The sequence below is a fragment of the Oryzias latipes genome, chromosome 5 (genome assembly GCF_053564925.1).
Source record: "Oryzias latipes strain Hd-rR chromosome 5, Olatipes_Hd-rR_3.1".
NCBI classification, from domain to species: domain Eukaryota; kingdom Metazoa; phylum Chordata; class Actinopteri; order Beloniformes; family Adrianichthyidae; genus Oryzias; species Oryzias latipes.
The window spans coordinates 27,186,731-27,208,424 of NC_136241.1; the positions used below are offsets into that span (position 1 = coordinate 27,186,731).

A 21,694-nucleotide genomic window follows, 5' to 3' on the forward strand; every position below is an offset into this window, starting at 1 on the left:
ACCCAGTAGTTACACTATAAGTACCATGTAAATACCACTTAAGTACACTGTAAGTACTGTACTGTAAAAGGAAGCGTTACCTTTTCATCTTATACAGGCTGAGGGCAATGAACTAAAATGAAGATAGCTGTTGACCATGATCAACCTGAAACTGGTGGAACTGACAAAGGCAAAACCAGAACAACGCAAAAACCAAACTAAAGCACAGAACCCTTACAGGCTCTTTTACAGCCAATAATTGTCTTTACTCTTTTAGCATCCTTAGAAGTCTTTGTCAAAACTGCCCTACAGGCTGTCGGTCGAAAAATGGGCAAACCTGTACGATAAGTTTGTTTGGCCATCCTACTTCTTCTGGGCAATTACGTATCACCTGCAAACCCATTGTGTGCACAACCTTACTAACAACCAGAGTATGGCATAAGGTCACTCTAAGACAGCATCACTCATACGTCATGAGTGCATGCAACTTCCATTAGCTTTACAAATATTTTACGATACACTTGCTACACATAGAACAATCATACGTTCTATTTTCACAATGTCCTTTGGGGTGCTGTGTAACTAAGGCAATATTCAGAGCTGACTTTGAACTGCACAGCATACACACTTAGGAATTTTACAGTGTAAATGCTACAACAGCTACCTGTACTGCCTGTTTTCTATTTACAGTTAATGATTTTCTTGTATATTGGGTTTTTACTTATCTTTAGAAAGTATGTGCCAAACTAGAGCAAAGAAATGTCAGCTTTGTCAGGGATGGGGGAGCTAACTGTGCATCACACAACGATTTAGCAAAAACAGATTTGAATATTTTCAGAATTCATTCACAGGAACAACATCAGCTGTCACTTGTAGAGTGGTTCAGTGATCAAGCATCATCGTTGGCTTTTTTTTCTTGATTTCTAAATGTTTTTACTTTGTAGCAATCGAAACTGCTAGTGGCTGGGGAACAAAAAACAGCTAAACATTTTCAGATTTTAGGCTTGGATTAGTCTCCCTAACTTTTTGGTTATGTAACACACCTGTGAATAGCCTTCATTTGCAAAATGAACACATGCAAATGTAATCAGCGTAAAGAAGATGCCCCTCTTGTCTTTTGTATCCTACCTGATTACAGACAAAGTGCAAAACCCAGCTGCAAAGCAAAAAAAAGCTTAGAATGGAGCCAATATATTAATCAGTGGAAGTAGTTTAAACACAAAACAAGCAATATTTGTTTGAAGTTTGCTATTTTTCTTGATTTGTTCAAAAAAAATTCTGTTGAAAACTCAACAAATTAAAGTTTTTAAAGTTTCTGCAATATAGGTCAACTGATTTTTCTGTGGCAAACACCAAACTAGGCCACCCGCTGACACAAATATGGGGCCTATTTTTTCATCCCATAAAAATGTTAATCATTTATGTGTTCTTTCTAGAACATCAACATATTTAGACCAACATCTGCTGAGGTTCTCCAATGGCTCTGTGATTTAACACATAGAAGGGATACATGCCTCAGAATTCTATATTCCTTAACTCTTTTTATATGCCTAATTGCTACCAAACTATTTCAAAAGGGACTTAAACTGAGCCTGTTGACCATCTGAATACAGTCATGCTTTTGTCATATTTGATTATCTTATCTGCTTTTGGATGTTTGGTATTTATTTTTATTTATTTCTTTTGATAAAGGTGTTCTCGCCTTATTGTTAATTAAAAACTTACATTGTTTTCCTATCCCAACTTGTTGATTTAGACCAGCTATCAGAAAAAGCTTCATTGTTCAATGAATTCAGTGACTTCTAAATGACCTATTTTCAAGTCTTCATAACCCTAATTGGTTATTCCTTTCAAACAAATGTTCTCCCAGTGCCCCATTTTTCACTTGGTCCTTGACCTACTCTGTTTTTGTACTCCTTCCTTCACTCAAGCTCTGTGATGGTTAATCCCAGCAGACTCACACTGGCCACATTTTTCACAGAGGTAGCCAAAGTAGCTATTTTTAGCATTCTAATAGCTTCTTGGTCTCCTGTGCCAGTTTACACACAGAAACTACAGGAAAGATTGTTTTGAAAATGTGAAAACAAAAGAAAGGGTCTTTACCAGACTCTGGAAGGATGGGCATCTACCTCAACACAGAGGATAGGAAGAGAAAAAAGCAACACAAAAACACATAACATCTGTTATAAGTAAAATTGAGACAAATAAGTAAAGTTGACATGAAGAGTAAAGAGAATAGTGAGCAGGTTGATACTCAAAAGTCTTGACCTAGACCCGGCCAACTAAAGCTATTCCTTGGAGTCAGCCTGAAGTCGATCAACAACAAAACCTTAAAGTCGAACCTTAAAGATGGCTGGCAGCTGTTGCTTTCTGTGGACTCTTAAACTCTTAAGCTACAGTATGTTCACACTGTATGGATGGATGGTGCCCCATTTAATTCACAGACACTCCAACCGTTTGAGGAAAAACAAGCTTCAGACACGTACCTGGTGTTTCCGAAGAATAAGAGCATCTGATTCTTCTGACAAATTGTAAAGCTTTGTTGAGCAAATACAAACAATGATATATTTTTAAATTTGTCAAGTTAAAACAAACAAGTAGTTCTATAACCAATGTTTTTGTGAGAGTAAAAGAAAAGAAAAAACCACCGGGTCAATACTAACTCCAGGGTATCTTACAGTAGTGTTACTAGACTATAAGCTGAATGAAATATATCAAAGTTATTGAGATTCTATTTTATAAATTCAGAAAAGTGCAAGGTAGTTGTTCCGGGACCCAAGTGCCTCAGAAATTTAGTGTAGCAGTGTTTTTCAAAAGTATGGGACTATTTCAGTACGCTGTGCCATCTGGTTTAATTATTCATTCATTTATTCATCTTTTAAACCCGTTTTGTTCCCATTCGGGGTGACGGGGCTGCCGAAGCCTATCCCAGCCACTTGTGAGCAAAGGCAAGGGGACATCCTGGACAGGTCCACACAAATAACACACCTATACACACTCACTTTCACACCTATGGACAATTTAGAGTTACCAATTAACCTATGAAGCATGCTTTTGGACAGTGGGAGGAAGCTGGAGTCCCCAGAGAAAACCCAAGCGTGCACGGGGAGAACATGCAAACTCCACACAGAAAGGTCCCCATTGGTGGTCTGTTTCCAGGGGCCTTCTTGCTGTGAGGCAAGAGCGCAAACCACTGCACCACCTGGTTTAATTATTAAAGATATATAAGTGTCATAATGGTAAAGAACTTAGCTCAAAACTCTATGGCAGGGATCGGGAACCTTTTTGGCAGATAGAGCCACGAACACCACATATTTTTAAATGTCATTTCGTGAGACCCATACAATATGTTTAAAACTAAAACTAATAATAATAAATGTTGCTAATAAATGATGAGTATTTCTTACCATTAATGCGACTTCTGGTGCTGCGTGGTTTTGGTGTTGGTCTTGTCTAAATAACGTGGAGCCAAACATTGTCAGTATAGCAATACTCACACGCTGCAGTGTGTGGTATGTGACGGGCAGCGTGTTCTTAGTTCTGACAATCAACGCACCGTTTTCACCTCGCTGCCTGCGCTCACTACCCCTCCCCTTTTCCTTCTCAAACATTTGGAGCGCGCAGCTGCAGGGACGGCAATTCGCAGGTTTCAGGGCGGTACAAACTCTGTGATATAACAGATAATAGTAAACTGATAGTGGCGCAGATTTTTTTTTCTCCAAGCAGTGCTACTACTGCGCGCCCCCCCTGGCATTCCATTGCGCCTGGGAAAGACTGGTCTAATTAAACTTTTTTTTCTTCCTTATAATTAAAGATTTGTCTGCGAGCCAGAAGTGGCCATCAAAAGAGCCAGATATGGCTTGCGAGCCATGGGTCCCCGACCACTGCTCTATGGTGTACCAGCACTGGCAGAAATTTTACAAATAGATATCACCTAATAGCAGTTTAATTTAGACCTAAACCATGTCATCCTGTCTCTGTTAGAAAATATGAATAATTGCAGAATTCCTTTAGGCAGATTGTCTTAAAGTCATGAATCCTATTATTTTAATGATATGTTCTTCAGTTTATGATGTTTTTTTCAATAAGTGCAAACCAACAGGCATAGCTGATATCACTGCAGATACATGAAGCATTCTGCATGCTGTTTTGCTTTTAACAAGCTTTCTTCTACAGGCTTAAGAAGCATCAAAAGTCATCAAATGATTCTATAAAGAAATTACCCCCTTAAATGGCATTAAAAAAACGTATTTTACTTTTGGAGGCATTTTAATTTTTCATTCATTTTCTATACCGTTTTTCCCTTTCGGGGTCACGGGGCTGCCGGAGCCTATCCCGGCCACTTGTGGGTGCAGGCAGGGGATGCCCTGGACAGGTCGCCAGTCTGTCGCAGGGTAGAATGTCCACAATCACACATCCATTCACTCTCACACCTATGGACAATTTAGAGCTGCCAATCAACCTATGAAGCATGTTTTTGGACGGTGGGAGGAAGCCAGAGATCCCGGAGAAAACCCACGCATACACGGGGAGAACATGCAAACTCCACACAGAAAGGTCCCCCATTGATGTTGTTTTTCACATCCCCCAGCCGGGGACTTGAACTGGGGGCCTTCTTGCTGTGAGGCAAGAGCGCTAACCACTGCCCCACCGTGCAGCACCCAGCATTTTAATTTATTTTTATTTTTTATTTTTACAAATTCTGTTTACCTTAACCATCTGCAATACTGGACAGTAGAACAATAACATTACCAAGTTCAAACTATTGTTTTCATCTGCCTAGGGCAGAATTATAGAACAGCATAATGATTGAAAACTGTGAAGAGGCTGGCTTCAGAAATGCAAATTCCTGCAAAAATGGCTGAAAAAAGTGGCTGAGCTTTGTACAGAGGATTCCAAAGCCAAAAATCTCAAATGCAACCTGAAAGCCAAATGTTTCCTCTAATAGACAGTTGTTAAAAAATTATTAAAAAGCCAAAAATCAAATTTTTTCATTTTTGCCAAAAACCTGTTTGAACCTTAACGTGGCCATTTAGATAGACATGTGGAAAAATGACTTCAGGAATTGGTAGTTAGGCTGCCTATAAAGATAGCACCATATAGGGAGTAGGCTTCACGATCAGTGAAGTACTGAACTATGGTACCTTTGCCCTTGAAGTCTTTTTTTAAAATGTCTGAATAAAATAGTCAATGATAAGTCTATGTAAATGCACATATTGTGCGTTTTAAGCTTATTGAAAGTTAAACCGGGTCGAGCTTTGACCCATCAGGGACTTGGATTTGGTATTGACATATAAAGATATCCACTTTAATTGACAGAAGTGCCAAAATTGATCAAGGAGGAGAAATGAATAATTGTTGTTTGACAGACAGAATTATGTGAAGCCTATTCTATTATATATCGGAATAGAGCTGTTAAAGAAAAAGTCTGGAGCAAGATTTGCTCTGCTTCGACATTTTGCACCAAGCCACTTCCAGCCCAAAGTGGCAGACTTGTGCCAGTAAACAATAGAAAAAAAAGAGATCCCCCCCCCCCCCCCCCCCCCGCTTGTCTGCTCCTCCAGTTTGAACACCAAAAGAAAAATCACTACAATTTAAAAAATCTGAACCTATTAAGATTATTACATTGTTCATAAAACTTTGTACATATTACTCTGCTAACTCAATTCATTCATATAGCTTAATATTACAGCACAGTTGTCTCAACGGGCTTCACTAGTTGTACAAAACAAAAAATCAGTTATAAAATACAATAACTGATTGCTAAACTAAACCAAACCGACTAAGCTAAACTGGGCATCCCCGCCCTTAGACCCTCCTTCTCGGTAAGGGAAGACGTCTTAAAGAATGTAGGGGGGTTCAGGGATGCCCACATGAAGGAAGGACGAACAGGCGATGTTCCAGGGCTGTTGTTCCTAACATGCCAAACCAATGTACATATCTAAACACAGGGTTAGTTTGGTTTTGTGAATTATGTTGTGCGCCACACATTTGCGTTCAATGAAGCCTCTTATTTTGTTTTTCAAACCTGTCTTAAATGACGAATGCAACTAATCTCTTTTTCTCTTTCTTGTCTCCCTCAGACTGCCTTTTCAAACTGTGTCCTATGAACAGATACTCGGCACAAAAGCAGTTCTGGAAGGCAGCCAAACCTGGAGGCAACAGTACCACTGACACTGTCCTCCTCAATAAACTTCACGTGAGGCACACTTTCTAGTTTCTCAGGCCTGAACTGCAGTAACGTTGTCATCTAGAGACTTTGCAGAAAATTTCACTGCCTTTCTCTCTTGACTATCAGCACGCTGCAGACCTGGAGAAGAAGCAGAACGAGTCTGAAAACCGCAAGCTGCTGGGAACCGTCATACAGTATGGAAATGTCATCCAGGTGTGCTGCTGTGCTTATGATAAGCTGCCCTCCTTAACAGAACTGCGGGGCTGTGTTGCTGCGCTTTTGATACTGTGAGCCAGATAACATTCACCATGGGGCTGATTAAGTCTGACAAAGTTTTAAATAATTGCTGCAGCTCAAAGATGTGCTGTAAAGGTGCATTTTTTTCTTCATTTCCTTAAAGCACATTTCATAAAGCTGATTTCCAGAATAGAAACTCCACAGCAGGACTTATTCTTGCCACAGTCAGTTAATAGCATTTCTTTCGCAGGTCTGGAATTAAGTTAGATTTGCTAGTTGTCAGCAAGGGCATCACATAGGACATTTACAGCCCTTGCATTAAAAATGTTGATAACCCAACAATTCAAAAAGTTATTTTCAATAAAAAGATTCTGTTGTGCCAGTTTCTCTACATATTTCATTGCTCCTGTTTTGTTTTTCTAAATATTTGTTCAGTTTTATTTTTTTATCCTTGGATGTTTTGTTTTGCTTTGCCAACAGCTGCTGCATTTGAAAAGCAATAAATACTTAACAGTGAACAAGAGGTTACCTGCTCTGCTGGAGAAGAATGCCATGAGGGTGACTCTGGACTCTGCAGGAAATGAGGGGTCTTGGTTTTACATTCAGCCGTTCTACAAGCTGAGATCCCTGGGAGACAGTGTGAGTAGACAATGAAAGTTAATTACCGGTATGCCCTGTAGACGAAATACTTTTTCAAAGCACCACACCTGGCCAGATGTCGTGTTTAGAAGAAAAAAAAATCAGGAACCACTCATCAGTTGCTAAAGTTTCAGGGTCACTGTTGGAGAGCTGTTTTTCTATCTTGCTTCAAAATGAAGTTTATTTGGTACTGAGAAAGACCTTTTCAGTTCTTTCTTTTTTTTTTTTTTTTTTGCATTTCTGGAATCATATTGTTAGTAAAGACCTGAAGCTGGGTTAGTTTTTTAGTGATGTTTTACCAGGCCATAAATATAGATTAAGAATGTCTGCTTCTTGCTATAAAGATTAAGCCTATATCTGATTTTTTGGGTTTACTAAACAAAAAGTGATAAAAGGTAACTAATAATGTTCAGAAAAAGCCATGGTCCCTTCTAGAAAAAGAAATAAAAGAAACTCGGTAAAAACAGAAGAAATACTATGCCGTCTTTAATTAGACCACCATAAAACTCTGTTTTTAAGTGAAAATAAATTCTGCTGTTGGATATATTTTGGATCATTGCTCTTCTGCAAAACTCCAGTGCTTTAGAGCACGGCATTGAAGCGATGAAAGACTTTACCCATCTGAATTTTCTGGTGTAAAACTGAATTTATGGATGCATTACCAGAGATAGTGGTTCAAGTCGGGAAGTTGCAAAGCAGCTCCACATCATCATACTACCACCACCATGTTTAACTGTTGTTCTGATGTTTTCCTGTACGGTGGTCCCTCACTGTATCACAGCTCATTTTTGTTTACAGGGTTATTACAGTGCATGCTTCTTAATCACTCTGTCTTCTGTGTTCTGATTGGCTGTAGACCCTTGTCAATCATTCTTTTTTGTTCCATGTTCCCTGTTTCAGCTTCTTTAATGACCTCCCGAAAGAGCTTTTTTGATTGGTTGGTCATTATTCCTAACACTAAGGATGTTCCACATTCCAAGTTTTCTTAATTTGTAAATAAAGGGTCCTAAAGTCTTTCAAAGGACAGATACATGTCATAGACTTTGTCTCTGGACTCTTTGTCTTCATTCTTTGGATGGCAACATAATGTTATCAAGCTGTGCAATCTTTCAGCATGTCTCACTGTCAGACAACATCTGTAGGGCTTGGTTCTTGATTGAACAGGTCTGAAAGGAATCAGGCCGGCTGAACTCAACTTTCTGAGAATTCTGCAAATAGAATCAGAAACAGTTTGATTACTATTTAGTAGAAGCTGGAAGCACGTACTTTCTAAGAGCAATCCAGCTTGAGCAGCTTTCTTTATTTAAAAAGAAATACTAGATCCTTGCAGAAGTTTTCCTTATGTAAACACTTTTTAAATTTTTAAATACTCCAAGTTAAACAAATGCACAAAAATAAAATGTAAGGAGTAATCTTTTCAAGTGCTTTATGTAATATTTAACTTTTCTTTTTTTGAGTCATTTTAAAGAAAGCTTAAAGTTTTTTTTTTAACATTTAGGAGCACTTTGAGTTGTTCCCTGTGAAAAGTGCTATAAAAATAAAGATGTATTTACTTTGCTTACTTACTCACTCCTACAATTTAATAGATTTACTAGGCTAAAAAAAAATCATTTTTCACCCTTTTTAGGTGCTGCTCTGCTCTGCAGGCAACTAAATGCTGCACAAAAGGAATTTGAGAGGGTTGGGCTCCCAGAAGAGGCTCCTGTATCTCACTCCTTGCTGTTGCCCCAGTTCTCTGATCTGCAGATAGGACTGGCTAATCTTTTGTTTCACACAGATCTTAACTGAACTGTGACACTTCCTTCTTGGGAAGACTGTTTAAGGAAATTTAAAGATGGACGTTACCTCTTCCGTTTAAGCTTGAAGCTAATAGTTAAGCCGAGTGTTTGGCTACTTAGGTTATGCATAATTAGCCCCCTTGGGAAGATTTGTCCTTTAACATTTTATTGATCCTGCCATGGTGCACCGAGCAGCTTCAGTGCAGTTTGGTGTCTTAATCAGTAGATGGGGTAGCAGGAACATGATAGAAAAAATATGTTTTTACAGCTCTTAGATTGATGTTTGAAAGGGAAATGGAGCCATGTCAGATCCAATCCGGATTTTTTTAAGCTATACCTGTTATCATGTTGTGCAAAACAGACAGATAATCAATGTTTTTGAAAAACTACAGTTTCCACTTCCTCAAGTAGTTTTATTTAGTCAGATTTTCTGTCACTAAATAACATTTGACAATGGCGCCACTGTGTGTTCACTACTACATCACTACACCCTCTCTTTTAACTTCAAAAACGAGCCATCAGAATTATACATAAAGCCGGCTATCTTGATCATACAAACAATTTATTTCATCAATCTAGACTTTTAAAAACTGGATGACTCTGTGGTTTTTTACACTGCACAACTTCTACACAAAGCCAGTGGGAAATTGTTACCATTCAGTATCTAAAAACAGTTCTTAGAAAATGAAGGAGGCTACAAACTGATGGGATGTAGGAACTTCAAGATCAAACTGATAAGAACCACAAAGAAAAGTTTCTGTGTGTCGGTGTGTGGCACTAAACTCTGGAACGGGTTAAGTAATGAGCTCAAACAATGTTCAAATATCCAAATATTCAAGACAAAGTATGAAGAAACTCTGATTTCACCATATAAAGATAAGGGGAGTAAATGATCAACTGGTGTTTGAATAATTCCAAATACATGTGTGAACTTGATGGTGGTGAAATAATCAAAGCTCTTTAAATTACAATCAATGAGTATTACATTGTAATTTGCATTAATTATTACTGAAATTTTTGAATTACAATCAATAAGCTATTGATTTTCTTTACTTGATCTAAAATGTGTAGCAATAATTAATGGTTTTATGTGTTCTAATAATCAATGATTATTACATAATGGTTACCGTTACTGTTTACTGAATTCATGAATGAATGTTTTCTAAATTATAATCAATCATTACTATGCGCTTGATTTTATTACTGGAAAAGAATCTATCGGATTAGAACTGGATTACATAAACCATGTAAAACTATCAAATTAATGAACTCAGTAGGGGTGGGGTCTATGTAAGCTCGCTTCTTCCCACTCCTTTTCAAGCAATAAATCAAGCTCTGCTTAACTTTGGTTAATGATCACTGTATTTAATTAAGCAAATGTGATTGAAGTGACTTTTTTATTTTGTTTTATTTTTTTGTCTTTTTAATCTATGCATTTCAACATTTTTGTAATGAGTTTGATAAATATGTGTAAATCTTTTATTGCTTTGACTACAATGCTTGAAATAAATCAATAAATCAAATCAATCAAATTTTAGTTACTGCAGTATTTCTAACCAATGGATTTGTAGTATATATGTTTTTCCAATTTTCCTCAAAAATTGTTTTTCTTCTCTACTTCCTGCTCGATGCTCCTGCGTTTCTGTCACAGGTTGTAATTGGAGACAAAGTAGTCCTTAACCCTGTGAATGCGGGGCAGCCTCTACATGCCAGCAGCCACCAGTTAGTGGACAACCCAGGATGTAATGAGGTGAGGAATGAGGCTAGTGCTGAAAACAAGTTTTAGAGAAAACTCAGATGTTAATTGGTCTCATCTAAATAATGAAAGATAATTTAAAGTGTATGATGTAAATGTTTTTCCTCTTCTGTCTTTTAGGTTAATTCAGTGAATTGCAACACAAGTTGGAAAGTAGTTCTTTTTATGAAGTGGAGTGACAACAAGGAGACAATACTTAAAGGCGTAGGTGTCCACAGATTTCACTGTTTTATATTAGCCAGTAGCCTCTCTAGTAATTACTCCATGGCATAAAGCCTGACTGCTTACAGATGAGTGTGTTTTAAATTTGCAGGGGGACGTGGTGCGGTTGTTTCACGCAGAGCAGGAAAAGTTTCTAACTTGTGACGATCACAAAAAGAAGCAACACGTTTTTCTTAGAACAACTGGCCGGCAGTCTGCGACTTCTGCCACAAGCAGCAAAGCACTGTGGGAAGTGGAGGTAGGTTAAGCATAATCTCCAAATTAAATTTTTTTTCCCCGTTTTTTTTTTATATAATACAAGATTTTTTATGTCTTGTTAATATTTGAAATGTATTAATGACACTAAATCTGCTCTGCTCAAAGTTGTCTATACCTGTAGAGATTATGCAAATGTGTAACTAAATGATGAGCTGTAGTGTTTTCCAGGGGCTTTTTATAAGGCTAAGCTCTATTTAATGTGCACACGTGGGCAAAATTATTAGGACTTTTTTAGCAACGAAAGAAGAATCCACAGTGAATACCAAAAAAAATTGAAACTAAAATTATTTTTAAAAGAAGTGGTAAAAATCAGTAATAAATAATCGGACATTGCTTTTGAATGGTCATTTTGCATATTTACTTACTGGAAACCAAACTAGTATGACAGACATGACTGGAGTAGCTGAGAACCGAACCAGCAATCCTGTGGTGAGGAGACTGGTTGACATCTGCAGCTCACAAGTCGAAGCCATCCTGTTGTGCCTAGCATGTGGCTGAGATGGAAGGTTTCGCTGTGAATTTCTGTGACCAAATGTAATTGTATATGTGAATATTTATGCGTCATTTTTCCCTAAATTTCAATTTTCATGCTTCCCTTCTTGCTTTAATCTCCAGGTGGTCCACCGCGATCCTTGCAGGGGAGGTGCAGGCTACTGGAACAGCCTGTTCAGGTTTAAACATTTGGCCACAGGGTGCTATTTGGCAGCCGAGGTCAGTGAGGTTTGTGTCAGGGGTTTTATGTCACCATTCTCCCTTTCGAATTTTTAGACAAACGGAATCTGAAGTTGGAGAAACGGTTTGAAATCGTCAAAAGTTAAAAAGTGCTAGTTACGTAAATTAGTGAGGGAGAACCCTGACACCAATGATCTTGACATGTTTGACCTGCTTTTGTTCCAGGTAAATCCAGACTTTGAGGAGGAAAGTGCTGATCAGCGATCCTCTGTGAGCAAACACGCTTTTTGCATTTTCTGCAGCATAATGCTGACTTTATTTATCTTTTCAAAATCTATTTTAATTTATTCTTTTACTTCTATCTTCCTGTCTACCTATATAAATATTTTCTGGCCCTTGGACTTCTTTTTTAGGTGGTGGACTTTACTCCTTTTAACTTCCAGGTACATCTGTATAATATTTTTCCTTGACTTCACTTTTCATGCCCTTTATCTGCATCATCAAAATTCATTTAGCAACCAGCGAATCAAAGGACTGGATTTCTTAAGGAAACAGCACCACAGGGTCTCAGCATGTAATATTCCACTCTGATGTGTTAAAAATGTTCTAAATATTTATTTCTAAGTAAATAAAAAAAATCCGAAAAAAAGGTTTAGAAATTTTAATTCCACATCAGGGTCAATGATTGCATACACTGATGTACCTGCATGGTTGAATATTACAGCTATAGATTCTTTATCCTTTATTTAATGTATGGTTTGTAAACAGTGTTTACGCCTCTTTCCTTTCCTATAGTTGGATATAGACAATGAGGCTCTGAGGGGCCGCCTGCGGACGCCCCAGGAAAAGGTCATGTGCACACTGGTCCCCGTTCCCGACGGGATGGAGATCTCCTCCATCTTTGAGCTGGACCCGACCACTCTGAGAGGAGGAGATTCCATGGTGCCCAGGTATGTGGCATGTTCATTAAAAGTACTTTTAATTAAGAATCACAATGGGGTATTTTTTCTTCTGTGTCAAAACAAAACACATAGTTAGCTAGGTATGCACTGATTTGAAGTGGAGAAGGTTGAAACGTAAATTATTTGTGTTAAAGAGTTCAGTAAAAACATGTCCACCTTTAAGTAGAACAAAACAACGGGCGGTGATAAATTAACAAACGACATATTTTTTACCACATTGGCCACAATGATGTCAAGACTATCAGATAACAAAGAGTGAAGACAGTCATTTGTCTTTTTAGGGGAAGTTGGAACATTAATAAATAAGGGGGGTTTTAAGGAAATGTCTGATTCATTGATTTGCTCATCTTTTGATGTTTTTCGTAAATAACTTTAGTCGTGCTTCAAACTTTAACTAAGGGTAAACAGAGAAAGAGCAGTGTCAATTTGTGAACTTTTACACTAATGCTGTAAATTATTTCTTGACACACTACCTTTTATTTTCTTTCATTTGCAAAGAACACCAGGAAATTACTGAAATGGAGTAAAACAGGAAGCCAGTCAGTCTGGATCGTGAGCACAAGAGGTGGAAACTCCCTGCTATAAAAGATGACGGAGCCTAGTTTTGACAATCAAAGTCAAAACAGGATGTTAGAAACATTTCTGTGTTTATCTGCTAATGCCAACATCAATAACTCATTCCTAATATTATATTTGTTGAATTTGTTGTCAAATTGGCTTATTGACGTCGATATATGACAAAAATATTTACTTCTCACTTTTTTTTAAATTGTTATATTTACAAATGGGGGGGTGTTACTTCAACACAAATGTTACTATGATTAATATACAATTTCTTGGAAGAAATCATTGTATGTTAGTAAAATGTTACATGTCAAGTTATTTTGATTTGTATTAATTATAAAACAATAAGTACAAGTGTGAGTATAAGTACATACTTGATTAGATTTTGAATTGATTTCTTTTTGCAAAATTACTGCTCTAGTCCTTTGCCTAATGCTGCACATCAGAAACAAAACTCCCTGAGCTGCTGTCAAGTCTTGTTATGTCATCAGGACATGTTAGCTTAAGTTGGTCTACTTTTAGCACTACCTTGAAATACCCCCCCCCCCTGGAACTAATTATGGCCTTGGAAATTCACGCCTCATGTGGGACCGTTGCATAAAGCCCGCTGAGATTGTGGCAGCAGCCGGCTTTCTGTGTCGAATCTGCTGTGAGAATTCCGCAAGTCTTCACTATGTGTGAGGATTTAGTGCTGTGCTGACCATATTTTCCATTTACACATAACACAAACACAGAAAATAACTCTGATCGGATTTGAAATAAGGGCTTTGCATGTGCTAGTGTTCTCTCTGTCTGAAAAAATACTAAAGTATTAGGTTTGTTTAACCTTTTAATAATTCAGGGACTAGTTGTTCACACAAAGTAACGTTTGAGCTGGTCTTCATGGTGATGTAGTCGTCAGCACTCTTGCTTCACAGCAAGAAGGCCCTGGTTTGAATCCGGCTAGGACCTCTCTGTGTGAAGTCATGCTTGGGTCATCTCCAGGAACACTAGCTTCCTCCTACAGATCAATAACAGATTTTATAGGTTAATTGATAACTCCAAATTGGTGTGATTAGGTGTGAATGTAAGTGTGAGTGATTGTGTTACCCATGGGGTTACCCAACAGTATTTGACTGCATCAACCCCGTGACCCCAAATGGGATTTAGTGGGTTAAGAATATGGATGGATGGAGTTTTGAGGTGAACCATCTGAAATATTTAGGAGCCATCAAAATATAGGACATTTCCACATGGAAACCAAAAAAGCTGAACCAAATGTTACTGTCATGGCACGTATAAAGATCCCAAGTCTCTTAAAGACACACTCTGATGAAATAGAGTTGTTGTTTTCTTTAAATGTTCTTGTAACATTTTCTGATGATGGAGGACACATATTAGGAGATGTTGTTTGAAAAAGAGCCTAATTTTTCACAGAAAATAAGCCATAAGCTCTCAGCAATGGGGAAAGGACATGGGGCGGGGTTCCCCTTTGCCCACAGCTCTGAGCCAAATTTCTAATATACTACTGCCACTCTGCAGAAACTATGTCATAGAAAAAAAACCAAGTCTTTTGGTTTTGGCTAAAAAAGTCATAATCTCATTTAAAAGACCACTGGGAACGCTTTTCAACCTCAAAAGATGATCAGAGTCGGTCTTTAAAGCTCTTCCTGGAGATGAGGCACTGATTTTTTTTAGTTTAGTTTAGTTTTCCACAATGTGTTACAAATAACAAATCACCGCACAATACGAAACATGGATAAATGGACACCCCCGAAGCAGATGCTTATTATCAGGGGTCCAACTGATTCCATCAGTGATTCTTGGTGGGCTGTTAAGAAAATGCTTTGAATGTATTTGAGCCTGTTTATTTACTATGATGTGCGTTTAAATTTTATATTTACCATCAGTTTTGTGTATATTTCTTTTGTCAAACAGGAGTTCCTACGTGCGGCTGAAACACTTGTTCACCAACACATGGGTTCACAGCACCAACAACCCCATCGACAAAGAGGAAGAAAAACCAGTAATGCTGCGGGTGAGTCAACTGTTGCCACACAGTTAACGTTTTTTAACAATTATGTTTCATCCTACTAATTATCCTCTTGTTATTCTTCTTAGATTGGAACATCAGAGGTGAAAGAAGATAAAGAAGCCTTTGCCATCGTTCCAGTGCCACCAGCAGAAGTGCGTGATTTAGATTTTGCTAATGATGCGAGTAAGGTGTTGGCTTCCATAGCCGGCAAACTGGAGAAAGGGACAATCACACAGAATGAAAGGAGGTATGCTTGAAAATGTTCCAAACATGATCTAAAATAAATCATCAAAACACTTTGTGTTTCATTTATGGGACCAATATTTCTCTAAAATCAAATGTCTTGTTTCTTTTATTCCCTCATGTTTACTGCCAAGGTTTGTGACGAAGCTGCTAGAAGATTTAGTTTTCTTTGTGGTAGACATCCCCAACAGCGGCCAGGACGTGTTGGAGATTATGGTTAACAAACCCAACAGAGAAAGACAGAAACTCATGAGGGAGCAAAACATCCTGAAACAGGTAGAAGTTAAGCAGAGAGATCTCATACAGGTATTTGGAGTTCCTACTGAGCTAAACCTCCTGCTGCCTTTTTGTTTTAGATCTTCAAGCTTCTCCAAGCCCCTTTCACAGACAGCGGTGACGGCCCCATGCTTCGGCTGGAGGAGCTTGGAGATCAGCGCCATGCACCATTCAGGCATATTTGCAGGCTTTGTTACAGAGTTCTCCGCCATTCCCAGCAGGATTATCGGAAGAACCAAGTAAGTTTATACACAGTCAAAACCTTGATGGGAGTGATTTCCCTCTCAGCAATAACCCCCCTCCCTGTGCGCTCCTCACAGGAATACATAGCCAAGCAGTTCCGCTTCATGCAGAAGCAGATCGGATATGATGTGTTGGCAGAAGACACAATCACAGCGCTTCTTCACAACAACCGGAAGCTGCTGGAAAAACACATCACTGCTGCTGAAATAGACACTTTTGTAACTTTAGTGAGGAAGAACCGGGAGCCCAGGTGAGGTTTTAGCTCAAGAAATGAATGCTGCCATGAAACCAACACAAAGCCAGCCATTGTGCCTAATTTAAGGTCCAACAAAACATGAATGTAAGCTGAAATGAGTGAAGTGACACTAGAACCGCTTAAGTTTAGCATGTGGGTTAAAATGCTGACAGTTTTATTCAAAAGATGTCAATTAAAAGAAGTCATTAAAATTCCACTTCAATGAAAGTTTTGTTTTTGGTGTTTGTAACATGAGCACTTTCACAGAACGGAGGACATGTATAAAATAATTTAAGATATCATTTCTGAGTTTCTTTATTCAAATTGTTGTAAATCAGGAGCAGACGATAAAATACCATGTGAAAAAGCTTGTAGTTCTTACGTACAAATTATAATCGGCGTGCCACAGGCTCCCTGCTCCACCACTGCCACTTACAGACAAACGGATCCATGTATGTCTTTGTTTAAATTCTCTGAACTGGTTTTTGACTCAAAACTGTACGACTGGATAGCTCAAATATTGCTTGCCATTTTTGTTGCACCAGTAATACTAGATTGGGACTGCAAGCTAGTGGGAGAGCATGTAAACAAAGGCATGATGGGAAATTAGCGCAGCAGTCCCACCTACAACTCAGAGGCATCATTTTCTGATGGACTTCTGCTGCTCTGCAGAAACTATGTCCTAGAAAATGACACATTTTTTTGTTTTGTTTGGCTAAAAACTGCATAATCATTAATAAAAAAGATAAAAAATGATCAGAGTGGGGCTTTAAAGTCTGAAATGGTACTGGAGGAATGGTCATTTCTAGCAAAATTCTTTTAACCCCTTTTATTATTCTAAGACAACAGTCAGTGTACTTTAATATTATTTTCTTGTTAGTTTCTCCACTGCTTTTCAAACATTTACTATATTTTCATCTGTGTCAAGGTTTCTGGATTACCTGTCAGATCTCTGTGTGTCCATGAGTAAATCCATCCCAGTGACTCAGGAGCTCATCTGCAATGCTGTGCTGGACTCCAACAATGCAGACATCCTCATAGAGACAAAGTGAGCCATCTGTTCAATTTTATTAATGGACATTGCCAACTATGAATTCTAGCATGATGTTCGCCTCTGCTCACCAGGCTTGTCCTCTCAAGATTTGAAATTGAGACGTCTACAAATGGGGACATTCCTCTACAGGCTGAAGACGAAGAGGAGGTGTGGTTGTTCTGGAAGGACAACGCCAAAGATATTCGGAGCAAGAGCGTCCGGGAGTTGGCCCAGGATGCAAGAGAAGGCCAAAAGGAGGACCAGGAAGTTGTCAGCTACTACAGGTCTGAAGTTTTGTGCTCTTTATTCACATGTATTTCAGCAGTTCCACTCCAGGCCTGAGTGACATAAACATGAGTCATCTTTTTGGATATTTCACATAGGAAACTTTACATTTCTTTTCCTATAAATTCACTGTGTGAATAAATATACCAGAAAAAAGGAAATCTCCAAATTTGAAATATTCCCCTCTAGGTGCCAGTTAAATCTTTTTGCCCGAATGTGCCTGGACCGCCAGTACCTGGCCATCAACAAGATATCGAATCAACTGGACGTGGATTTAATTCTGCGCTGCATGTCCGATGAGGATCTGCCGTTTGACCTCCGAGCATCCTTCTGCCGCCTGATGTTGCACATGCACGTGGACCGTGACCCTCAGGAACAGGTCACTCCTGTCAAATACGCTCGACTGTGGTCAGAAATTCCTTCTAAAATCGCTATTGATGAGTAAGTTCCACTTATTGATTTGTGTTGACTCGTTCATATTTATCAAAAATAAAAAACTGTAATTCTCTTGAATGTGTTCCCTCCTTCTTTGTGGTGCAGCTATGACAATGACGGAAACTCCAGAGATGAAATCAAAGAACGATTCAGCCTCACTATGGATTTTGTGGAGAACTACCTGAGAGAGGTGGTGTCACAGAACATTCCCTTCACTGACAAGGAGAAAAACAAGCTTACCTTTGAGGTAATGTCTTCTCTACACCAGATCAGATAAGAAATTGACTGAATAAAAACATCAAAATTAATACACTGTATTTGGTTGATTATGTGTTGCAGTAAGGCTTCTTGACTAAACAGTTTCGCTGCTAAATACATTTTTCTTTACTTTTTTTCCTCCAGAGCTTCATTTCTCTCTATTTCACTCCCTGTGTGCCTGACCTGCTATTATTTAAAAGACACATTCTATAAAATGTCAGTGGCAGGCCTGTAGTGGATATGTCAAAAAAGTGACAAATTTGCCATTGAGTTTGAAGGAAGATCTCGATCTGCTCAGACAACCTAGGGCCGTTTTCATAAATCAAATCTCAGGACTCACGGCAGATTTGCTGAGATATGGCAACAAATGGAACAGTGATATTTTCAGATGTAACTAAATACTTACGATATGTCAATTAAACTGCAGGGTTAAATTATGGAGAAAACACATTGGGTGCAATTGTTGCACAGAATTGAGGAACAGGTTTTTGTGGAGGCATCCACTTAATGGGTAGTAATCTCTGTTTTCGGAGGAGGTGTTACCACACATTAATGCAGCATACAGCATGGCAGAAACCTAAACATTTAATGAATAAACTTAAACATGACAAAAACAATGGGAGCGTTACACGAGTGAAAAAGCAGAGCAGATGACCTGACAAGGAGGACCGAAAACCGGACACTTAGGTTGTGCCCCAATTCCTTCAATACTCACTGTATAGTGCACTATATATATATAGTGTTTTAGTAGTTAGGGATAAGAGTGGGAATTGGGACATAGCCTTAAATATTCTGAGGATTATTAACACAAAACAACACAGCTGTGAATGTACCAAGCCTAAACCTGGTGCTACTGATGGAGGGAAAACGGAACATGATCAAAACCAAGAGCACGACTGAAAAATCAAACTAAAGCACAAAATCCTCACAATGTCCACAGCAGTTTTTTTGTTTTACAGACCCACCCTGATGAAAATTGTGTTTTTGGTGTGTAAAATGTTCATATGTTATTTTTCTGATGATGGAGAACTCATATAAAGAAAATTAGGCTTAAAATTGCATTTCTAGGTATTTCTTGATTCAAATCATTGTGAATGATTGTGAAAGACAGAAAAATTCTGTTTGAGAAAGCTAGCAGTTCTTATGTACAAATGTCAGTTGGCAAGCCACAAGCTCCCTGCTCTGCTCCTTTCTAATACATCCACTTGTAGATCCATGTGTGTTTTCATTTTCCTCATCCGAGTTGGCATCTGGCTCAGAACTGTACGAGTGGATAGCTCCAATGTTGCTTGCCATTTTTGCTGCACCGGTAATGTTAGATTAGGTGTGTGAGGGTCTGTAAGCTAGCAGGAAAATGTGGAAACAGAGCTCTACCAGTAACGGAGAGGGGAAGTGGGCAGGGTTACTCTGTGCCAACCGTCCGTCCACTGGGAACGCTCTTACAATAGATCAACAGATGATCAGAGTGGGTCTTTAAAGGCGTTGTTTGTCTCTTCTTGGTTGCAGGTTGTAAACCTGGCTAGGAACCTCATCTACTTTGGTTTTTACAACTTCAGTGACTTGCTCCGACTGACCAAGATCTTGCTGAACATTTTGGACTGTGTTCATGTCAGCACCATATACCCCATCAACAAGATCGAGAAGGGAGATGAAAACAACAAATGTGAACCACATGTTCTTGCACTCCTGAAAAATGAAATACTATTGCAACTGTTTCATTTAAGTTTTCATTGTTTCTGTGAATGTCTTACTTCAACCCTGCTTGTTCTTCAGCGGGCAGCAACGTGATGAAGTCCATTCATGGAGTCGGGGAGCTGATGACGCAGGTAGTTCTGCGTGGAGGCGGTTTGCTGCCCACCGCACCAGCTCATCAGCCGGAGGGAGAAGTGGTGAAAACACAGACGGAACCAGAAAGAGAAGACATCATGGTCATGGACACGAAGCTCAAGATCATTGAGATTCTGCAGGTTGAACCACAGGAAACTTTTTCAGGAGACTTTAACCATTAGACTGTACTGTAACATTTTCTCCTTTCTTATAGTTCATTTTGAATGTGAGGCTTGACTACAGAATTTCCTGCTTGCTCTGTATTTTCAAATGCGAGTTTGATGAGAACAACCCACCAGGAGAAAACGCTCCCAATCAGAGTGCAAGCAACAACAACACTACTCAAATGCCAGGCAAGAAACATCACGGTTTAACAGAAACCTTCATTACCTTTTTTTATTTTGATTTTATTTCAACAGTTTTTAAATTGATGATAAAATATTTTAATCAAAGTTCCTTCCCTCACAGGAAATTTTGACTTTGAAAACATTGAGGAACAAGCCGAGGGGATCTTTGGAGGAAGGTGACTGACAACCTTTCTGGATTTCAAAGCATGTAGAAGTATTTCACTTGAAGTGAAGCTTTGTTGCTTTGTTTTTCCACCAAAAGTGAGGAAAACACTCCTTTAGACCTTGATGACCACGGGGGCCGCACGTTCCTGAGGGTCCTGCTGCACCTGACCATGCATGACTATCCGCCCCTTGTATCTGGAGCTCTTCACCTCCTCTTCAGACACTTTAGCCAGAGGCAGGAGGTTCTCATGGCCTTCAAACAAGTAAGCTGTATTTTCTCAAAGGAATAAAGTTGTTTATTTTTGTAGGAGAAAATTGGGAAAATCTGTGTCCCTCAAAAAATTCCAGGTTCAGTTGCTGGTCACCAGCCAAGATGTGGACAACTACAAGCAGATCAAGTCAGATCTGGATCAGCTGCGCTCCATTGTGGAGAAGTCAGAACTTTGGGTTTACAAGAGGCAGGGGGAGGATGGGATGGATGGAGATGGACCTTCAGAGTCAGAAAACAAAAAGAAGGTCTCCAGAACAAAATCAGCTGTTGACAAGTAAAACTATTGAAAGAGATCTTGGAGATATAATTGATTTTATTGCTGCATACTGTTTTTTAGGGAGATTCATCTGGTTCAGACAAGAAGAAAACAGAAAGCACCAGCAGCTATAACTACAGAGTTGTAAAAGAGGTTTGTTGTGTGATTTAGTTTTCATAATTTTCCTGCTTTCCCTCTTTTTAAATAGTTATAATAGTTTTTAGTCAGTGTATCATTTTAGTCTCTTTCTTATTTCCCAGTATAACTAAAGTCCTTTACATTGACTTATTCAGGTCAACATAGTCAGCAGTATTTATTTTTTTGTTAATGTTATACCAGATTCAGTGTAATGCCCAGCGATTTGTTGGCATGTGTAATTATCATAACCTTACCTCATCTTTGCTTTGTTTCCAGATCCTCATCCGCCTCAGTAAACTTTGTGTTCAAGAAGGCAGCACAGGAAAGAAAAGCAAGAAGCAGCAGCAGAGGCTGCTGAGGAACATGGGAGCTCACAGCGTTGTGCTTGAACTCTTACAGATCCCTTACGAGAAGGTGCAAAATACAAAC

General features: G+C 38.8%; 1 protein-coding gene across 13 annotated transcripts in view; it reads left to right on the plus strand.

Moving 5' to 3' along the window:
- LOC101155104 (inositol 1,4,5-trisphosphate-gated calcium channel ITPR1) overlaps positions 1-21,694 on the plus strand; it is a 109,261-nt gene that overhangs the window by 16,495 nt on the left and 71,072 nt on the right. For 8 of the 13 annotated variants that reach the window (XM_020703415.3, XM_078948070.1, XM_078948072.1 and 5 more), the window contains exons 4-30: positions 6,063-6,178; positions 6,278-6,364; positions 6,869-7,027; positions 10,457-10,555; positions 10,682-10,765; positions 10,875-11,021; positions 11,657-11,761; positions 11,939-11,983; positions 12,127-12,156; positions 12,509-12,663; positions 15,157-15,256; positions 15,340-15,500; positions 15,631-15,772; positions 15,853-16,011; positions 16,093-16,265; positions 17,179-17,298; positions 17,376-17,567; positions 17,758-18,009; positions 18,109-18,250; positions 19,768-19,924; positions 20,035-20,228; positions 20,303-20,441; positions 20,557-20,611; positions 20,698-20,863; positions 20,949-21,116; positions 21,209-21,280; positions 21,542-21,679. In XM_020703415.3, coding sequence (XP_020559074.1) covers positions 6,063-6,178; positions 6,278-6,364; positions 6,869-7,027; positions 10,457-10,555; positions 10,682-10,765; positions 10,875-11,021; positions 11,657-11,761; positions 11,939-11,983; positions 12,127-12,156; positions 12,509-12,663; positions 15,157-15,256; positions 15,340-15,500; positions 15,631-15,772; positions 15,853-16,011; positions 16,093-16,265; positions 17,179-17,298; positions 17,376-17,567; positions 17,758-18,009; positions 18,109-18,250; positions 19,768-19,924; positions 20,035-20,228; positions 20,303-20,441; positions 20,557-20,611; positions 20,698-20,863; positions 20,949-21,116; positions 21,209-21,280; positions 21,542-21,679 — 3,557 coding nt within the window. The remainder of the gene's footprint in view (positions 1-6,062; positions 6,179-6,277; positions 6,365-6,868; positions 7,028-10,456; positions 10,556-10,681; positions 10,766-10,874; positions 11,022-11,656; positions 11,762-11,938; positions 11,984-12,126; positions 12,157-12,508; positions 12,664-15,156; positions 15,257-15,339; positions 15,501-15,630; positions 15,773-15,852; positions 16,012-16,092; positions 16,266-17,178; positions 17,299-17,375; positions 17,568-17,757; positions 18,010-18,108; positions 18,251-19,767; positions 19,925-20,034; positions 20,229-20,302; positions 20,442-20,556; positions 20,612-20,697; positions 20,864-20,948; positions 21,117-21,208; positions 21,281-21,541; positions 21,680-21,694) is intronic. The other 5 variants (XM_078948074.1, XM_020703423.3, XM_078948078.1 and 2 more) reach the window with 3 other exon arrangements.